General features: G+C 50.2%; 1 protein-coding gene across 1 annotated transcript in view; it reads right to left on the reverse strand.

Annotated features, from left to right (window-relative positions):
- Positions 1-7,731, reverse strand: part of NLRC5 (NLR family CARD domain containing 5) — a 62,413-nt gene that overhangs the window by 25,306 nt on the left and 29,376 nt on the right. Inside the window, exons 23-24 of the mRNA XM_008068037.1 lie at positions 1,950-2,033; positions 93-182 (exon numbers count right to left, since the gene is read on the reverse strand). Of these exons, the coding sequence (XP_008066228.1) occupies positions 93-182; positions 1,950-2,033 (174 nt within the window). The remainder of the gene's footprint in view (positions 1-92; positions 183-1,949; positions 2,034-7,731) is intronic.

The raw sequence follows: 7,731 nt of genomic DNA on the forward strand, positions 1-7,731 counted from the left end.
GGTCCCGCTGCCCTCATTCCATCCCCAGGGCCCACCAGTCTCCAGGCACAACCCTCCAAGACTAGTCCTGCTTGTGCCAGGGCAGTGCCCACCTGAGATCCAACTTTTGAACCCGTGGGCACAGGCTGAAGATGTTGGCCAGCAGGAAGGGGCTTCTAGGGGACAGTCCCGTCTGACTCAGCCTGAGAAGGAAGGAGTTGCATGATCAGTGGACAAGGAATCTGGAGAGGAACCTGGACAGGGTGAAAGGGAAGGACAGGGAGGACGGGGAGGGCCAGGGGTCAGCAAGGCAATGAGGAAGCTGGCAGCTGGCAGAGGTTCGGGGGACCAGCAGGGACTCGGGATCAGGCAGACTTGGGTTCGAGTTCCAGTTGGCCTTGGACAAGTCGCATAACCTCTCTGAGCCTCAGTGTCCTCATCTGGAAAACACAGCTCCTCCTTGCTCTCATCTCTACCCTTGCCCCCTCTACCTAGAATCAGATTGAGCTTTTGAAACCCCACACCATTCCTCTGCCTTCCAAGTTCCCAGAAACAAAAATCCAGTCTTCCCCGTGACTCCCAGCCCTGTGTGTCATGCCCATCTCCCCACCTCCTCTCATAGGATAGGACTTGCACTGCCAGCCAAGCTCAATAGTGCCTCAGAGCCTCACACATGCTGTTCCCTCATTCTGGAATGCCGTTTCCTGAGCTCCACGAGGCTGGCTTCTCTTCTCCTTTGGGTCTCAGCGCCACGGCCCTCCTCAGAGATGCTCCCTGACCACTTCTGCCATCATCTAAAGCACCTCTCCAGTTACTCTGTACATGTCCCTGGAAAAATGCCTCCTCCTGGCAGAGGTCATCTTATTTGATTTTCCCCTGCTTATTGTTCCGCTCTCTCCACTATAAGGTGAGTGCCGAGAGGCCAAGGGCCTAGTCTTTTTTCTTCTCCATATCTCTAGCACCCCAAACAGTGCCTGGCCTACCGTAGATGCACAAGTGCTATGGGGTGAGTGATATAAAGTTCAAATCCTGGCAAGGGTCCGCCTGGCCACCCATTCCAAAGACAGGTGGGGAGTTGGGGCTGATGCTGTGTGACTTAGGCATAGAGAAGTCCCTCTCTGGTCTGAGGTTTCCCATGTTCATTTTAACTTCATGTCCAAAAGAGCCTGTCCTGACCCATTTTCTCCGGGCGAGTTAGGACTATTAGGGGGTCCTGTGGGGTGCGGTGAGCTGGGCTGCACTTGCTGACTTCTGGAATGCTCTCACATGTCTCCTCCCTCTCTCCCCAATAACACTCAAGGATGAGCGAGATCCTAGCGGTGTGAGTCATCTTAGGCATCGCAGAGTCCTCGGCCTTAGCACTTGTGTTGCTGTTATTAATACTATGATTTAATTTCCTGTTGTATTTCATATCTCAGCTGTAGCTGCTTCCCCCCTGCTAGAATATTTAAAGTAAATCCTGTTTAAATTCTAACCAGTCTGAGCTGAAATTAGAAACCAGAGTTTTAAATACTTCAAATGCTGCTTAAATTCCCCTTCTGCAGGGTTTGACAGTGACCTTTAAAACGCGCCGTGTGACATCCACAGGACCTGCATTTGTGCAATCACTTTCTGGGGGTGGGTGGCCTCTCATGGGAGGGGAGAAGTATGACAGCGTTTGTCACAAGCCTTCCATTCCTTAAGGTGCTTTTAGAGCGCCCCGTTTGAGTCCCAGCCCTGGGGAGGTTGGGGAATATTAATCCCATTTGTCAGATGAGGAAACTAAGACCCAGAGGAGGCAGTCCCCTCCCCGCTACAGGTTGACAAACTATTAGGGTAGAACTGGAAGCAGATTTGAGGGCCCAGTTGTACCAGATAAAATGATGAAACCACCCAAGAGGAAGAGGGAGGAGAAAGAGGGGTTGGCTTTGCCATGTCAGAGCCTCAGGGCCGCAGGCACAGGGAACCGGAAACAGGAAGTAGGGTCTTACTGCAGTAGACTCAGCTGGGGGAGGCGGGGTATGCAGTGCAGCAGGGTCTCCAGGCTCTGGTCGCTCAGGACCTCACAGGATAATCTGTGAAACAAAACATCTGAATGAGGTGGGGAACCTTCTAGGAAAGAGGGGTCGTGCCCTCACATCTGGGGATGGGACCTAATTGCTGTTGCCAGAAACATTCTCTCCAAACGCCGGGCCCTTCAGTTATAGAGGAAGGTCTTGTAAGTTTGGAAAACACTGGGTTAAACCAAATTGAATCGTTTTGTTTGCTGTAGGACTTCTCAGAGCCTTTACTGTGCTACTGTGCATTAGGAATTTCCAAGAGGATCTAGGAGACTTTTTTCCTAAACCAAATGGACTACAGGATTTGAGAACCATGAGGGTCAGTTCTGCAGAACACCTTTGTTAAGAGAAGGATGCAGCCTTGCCCCAAAGGAGTGGATATGATTGTGGAAATGGGCACTCAACAGGGCAGTAAAGGAGAGAGCAGGGCTGACTTGGGTCTCTAAGCCCATCCAAGCCAGACCGACCAGCTCATCACTTGTCTAGATAATCCGTCAGAGCCCAGTGCACTCAGGAGGAACTGCAGATACCCGCCCTTCTGACTCTGCACTAGCTGGAGGACAGGACGACCAGTCTCTGAGCACCCTGAGATCTCCATTCAGCCCTCCCCAGGGGCCTGGGATGGCTTCCTCTCGGCTTCCTTCAGTGCCTGTTCCTTTGCCCCCTGCAGGATGCTCCTCCCTGCCCTGGGCCCTCAGGAGCCTGGCCCACCTCCACTGCTGTATTTATTCCCTGGCAGGTGAGGGGTAGTGAGGAATGCAGCATCATTTTGCTGGATGAGGGACGGGCTGGGCGGGGTAGAGCCAGAGGAGCAGCCTGTGGCTTCAGACCGGGAGGCTGCTGGTGGGACCTCTGCCTGGGCCAGGTTGCAGGATGGGGGCTACCCTCTCTGTCCTAGGGACTGGGCAGGTGGCCCTGGGGCACGGTCCAATCTGGGGACTTGGACCGGGTTCAGTGGCTTAGCCTGTAATCCCAGCACTTTGGGAGGCTGAGGTGAGTGGCTTGTCCGAGCCCGCGGGTTGGAGATCAGCCCGGGCAACTTGGCAAGACCTCGTCTCTACAATAAATGAAAAAGTGAGCCGGGTGCGGTAGTGTGCACCTGTAGTTCTGGCTACTCGGAAGGTTGAGGCGGAAGGATCACTGGAGCCCAGCAGGTCGGTGCTGGGGTGGTGGTGAGTGTGCCACTGTACTTACACCAGTCTGGGTGATGGAGTGAGACTCCAACTGAAAAAAAACCAAAAATAAGCCGGGTTGGGTGGCTCAGCCTGTAATCCCGCGCCTTGGGAGGCTGAGGTGAGTGAATTGCCTGAGCCCGCGGGTTCGAGACCCACCTGGGCAACTTGGCGAGACCTCATCTCTACAATAAATCAAAAAATTAGCCGGGCATGGTAGCGCGTGCCTATAGTTCCAGTTACTTGGAAGGCTGAGGCGGAAGGATCGCCGGAGCCCAGCAGGTCGAGGCTGCGGTGGCTAGGAGCGGCCACTGCACTCCAGTCTGGGCGACAGAGTGAGACTCCAAGTCAAAAATAAATAAATAAATAAATAAATAAAATAAAATAATAACTGGGCCTCCATTGAGGAGTGGTCTTTCCACAAACACTTCCCCATGCAGCTTCCCACCAGACCCCCAGACACAGTGCTGTGGCCTCTGGGTGGTAAAGGAGCCACACATTTTTTTAAGCAATGGAAATTTTACCGATTACAACATCCCACATTGTGTGCCAATATGCAACAGGCCAAGTGGCCCTGAGGTGACTGAATTCTGGGAACCCCACCCCCTTCCCTCCCCAGCAGAAACCCAGGACACAGTTGGCCAACCACTGGACTTCAGCATTGAGTACCTTGAGGATTATTGAGAAAAATAAACTTGCAAGTGGTCACATCTCTCTACAGTTGGCAAAGTGCTTTCATATTCATTATTCCACTTTGTCAGTCACAGCTGACGGATGGGGGGCTCTTAGACCCCCACCTGTGCTTGGACCACTCAGCACTGCCTGTAGGGTTTTTTTTTTTATATGAAGCCTCCACTGTAAATGGTGAGCCCTGGAGGGCAGCACAGTCTCCTTGTATCTCTCAGGTCCTGGCTGATTTTTTTATTTTTTATTTTTTTTTTTGTAGAGACAAGGTCTCACTATGTTGCCCAGATTGGTTTTGTTACTTACTAGACTATAGAGTAGGTTCTTAACATTTCAATAATGGAAGACTGCTTTTCTGCAGCACTAACTGCAGTGCTACAAAAAAAACCAAAAAAACAAGAATATCAACAAAACAAAGCAAAAACACCTTCTGGAAGCAGCCTGGATACCTCTTAGGCTGAAGAGGTGGGGGGTTGGGTAACTAGCCCATGGCAGGTTAGTACTAAATGCATGAATCCACACTCTGCAGAAACACATGAGACAATCGGGGACAGTTGACCACTGATAGGATATTCTTTAGGTTTGAGCGTGGTTTTGTGGTTACATCCAAAAAAAATAAAGAGTGTGTATCTTTTAGCTATGCATACTGAAATAGTAACATGAAATTATAGAGTGGGAATTTCTTCAAAATAACTCTGAGTGTGTATGTGTGTGCATGTGTGTGTGTTGAAACTATTGAGATAGGTAGGGACTGGGGTACCTAAGGGTTCATTACATTATTATTATTACTATTTTTTGAGTTGGAGTCTCACTCCATCACCTAGGCTGGAGTGCAGTGGCACACTCACGGCCACCCCAGCATCAACCTGCTGGACTCTGGCGATCCTTCCGCCTCAGTCTTCCAAGTAGCCAGAACTACACGTGCGTGCTACCACGCCTGGCTAATTTTTTATTTTTATCGTAGAGACGAGGTCTTGCCAAGTTACCTGGGCTGGTCTCAAACCCACGGGCTCAGGCAATCCACCTGCCTCGGCCTTCCAAAGTGCTGGGATTATAGGCTGAGCCACCAAGGCTAGCCATGTTATTATTTTTTTTAAGTCAGGATCTCATTCTGTTACCAAGGCTGGAGCGCAGTGGCATGATCTTGGCTCACCACAGCCTCAGCCTCCTGGGCTCAGGTGATTCCTCTGCCTTCTCTTTCCAAGTAGCTGGGACTATGAGTGCCTGCCACCACGCCTGGCTAATTTTTTGATTTTTTTTTTTGAGTTGGAGTCTCACTCCATTGCCCAGGCTGGAGGGCAGTGGCACACTCCTGTCCACCGTAGCCTTGACCTGCTGGGCTCTGGTGATCCTTCTGCCTCAGCCTTCCAAGTAGCCGGAACTACAGGCGTGTGTTACCACACCCAGCTAATTTTTTATTTATTGTAGAGACGGAGTCTTACCAAGTTGCCTGGGTGGGTCTTGAACCCGTGGGTTCAGGCAATCCACTCGCCTAGGCCTCCCAAAGTTGGGATTACAGGCTGAGCCATCAAACCTGGCAGATTTTTTTTTTTTTTTTTTTAATAAAGTCTCACTATGTTGCCTAAACTGGTCTTGGACTCTGGGCTCAAGCCATCCTCCCAACGTTGCCTTCCAAAGTGCTGGGATTATAACCATTTTGGAAGACCATAGCCCCCAGTTCCATGTCACTATTCTCTCTACATATGTTTGAAAGTCTCCATAATAAAAGTGTGTTTTAAATTGAAAAGTAACTTGACGGTGAGGAAATCTGGCAAACACCACTGTGGGGCCAGGCAATCAGGGCTACTGTCAGCACAGATAAGTAAAACTGAGAGCTTGCACCCTGAGCTGACATGACAAGAAGGTGTTCTCGAAAACTCATAACCCCAGTTTAACCATGAGAAAAACATCAGTCAAGACCCATTTGAGGGACGTTCTACAAAATATCTGACCAGTGATACTCAAAACTGCCAGGCCAGGTGTGGTAGTTCATGCCTATAATCCCAGTACTTTGGGAAGTCAAGGAGGAAGTGTCACTTAAAGCCAGGAGTTTGAGACCACCCTGGGTAACAGAGTAAGATCTCTCTCTACCAATAAGCAAAACACAACCAAAAAAAAACCTTTCAGGACATGAAAAACAAAGAATGAGAAACTGTAGCAGAGGAGGCTAAGGAAAGGATATGGGGTCCTGAATAAAATTCAAGATCTGAGAGAGGGCATTAGCTGGGCACAGTGGCTCAAGCTTGCAATCCCAGCACTTGAAGAGGTAGAGGCCAAAGGATTACCTGAGCTCAGGGGTTTGAATCAGCCTGAGCAACATAGCGAGACCTTATTTCTACAATAAATAAATAAATAATCAGCTGGGCATGGTGGCATATGCCTGTGATTCCAACTCCTTGGAAGGCTGAGGCAGAAGGTTCACCTGAGCCTAGCAAGTCAAGGCTGCAGTGGCTGTGAGTGTGACACTGCACTCCAGCCTGGTCGACAGAGTAAGACTCCAAATCAAAAAGAAGAAGAAGAAGAAAAAAAGCAAGGGCATTAGTGGAAACACTGGTGAAATGGGAATAAAGTGTGGAGTGGAACTGGCGGTAATGCACCAAGCTTTGTTTCGTAGTTGAGACTAATGCACCATGGGAATGTAAGATGTCAACAACAAGGGAAAACTGGGTGAGGTAACTCTGTACTATCTTTGCAGTTTTTCTGTAGATCAAATCTAAAACATTTTGTGAAAAGCAGATTGGGTCCGGGCTTGGTGGCTCAGCCTGTAATCCCAGCGCTTTGAGAGGCTGAGGTGAGTGGATTGCCTGAGCCCACGGGTTTGAGACCCGTCTGGGCAATTTGGCGAGACCTCATCTCTACAATAAATCAAAAATTAGCCGGGCATAGTGGCGCACGCCTGTAGTTCCAGCTACTTGGAAGGCTGAGGCGGAAGGATCGCCGGAGCCCAGCAGGTCGAGGCTGCAGTTGCTGGGAGTGGCCACTGCACTCCAGTCTGGGTGACAGAGTGAGACTCCAACTCAAAAAAAAAGAAAAACCGATTGGATCCATGTCTCAATATTCAGGGAACACCCCTTTGCACAGTGATGAGACTAGTGCTACATGGTAAGATCCTGGGTCTGACAAACAGTGTCCAAAACCCCTCCCTCCGAGGCTGTGCGTTCTGCAGTTTCACACACATCAGGTGTGTTTGAACCTGGAGAAGGGCACAGAAAAGACACACTCCCCGGGGCAACACAGATTGTTGTTGGAAGAGTGGGAAGGGCATTTAAGGTGGGAGCCAGAAAACAGAAAAAAGATCCCAGCAGAATAGAAAAACACACATGGCCTGATGTGTGTGAAACTTTAGAATGCACCGTCTATGACTGAACAGGTGCAGATGGAATATGCAAATGTAAGAAGTGGAGGGTCACGTGGACAAGTGACAACACTGATTTTATGAGGAGAGTTCGTGAGGTTTTGTCTTGGATTTCTTTATTTTAAGGTAGTTATTGTAATATAATCACCCATAATGACAGTAGAAACAAAGGCTGCCCATCCACTGCCGATGAGGAAGTTGGAGCCCAGGGAGTTAAAGCCATTTGCCCCAAGTGACCCTGTAGGCAGCTGAGCCAAGACTCCTGGTGCTAAGTCCAGCCTCTAGTCACAGACCCAGGTGTCCTGGGGTGGGTGAGGTGGCAACCCCAGGGGACAGGAGGTGCCCTGAGCAGGAAGGGCTTTCAGAAGTGCTAAGCTCCAACCAGGAGGCAAGACCAAGTGGTGCCTGGGTGGGGCTCCAGGGGTGGGAGGGGCCAGACTAGTCTCCAGGTGCCCTGAGACAAGTGAACAGGCAGGTGAAGGGTTCCCTGCCCCCCCACCCC

The sequence above is a fragment of the Carlito syrichta genome, unplaced genomic scaffold, assembly GCF_000164805.1.
Source record: "Carlito syrichta isolate Samal-C Ts95f unplaced genomic scaffold, Tarsius_syrichta-2.0.1 Scaffold309854, whole genome shotgun sequence".
NCBI lineage: Eukaryota > Metazoa > Chordata > Mammalia > Primates > Tarsiidae > Carlito > Carlito syrichta.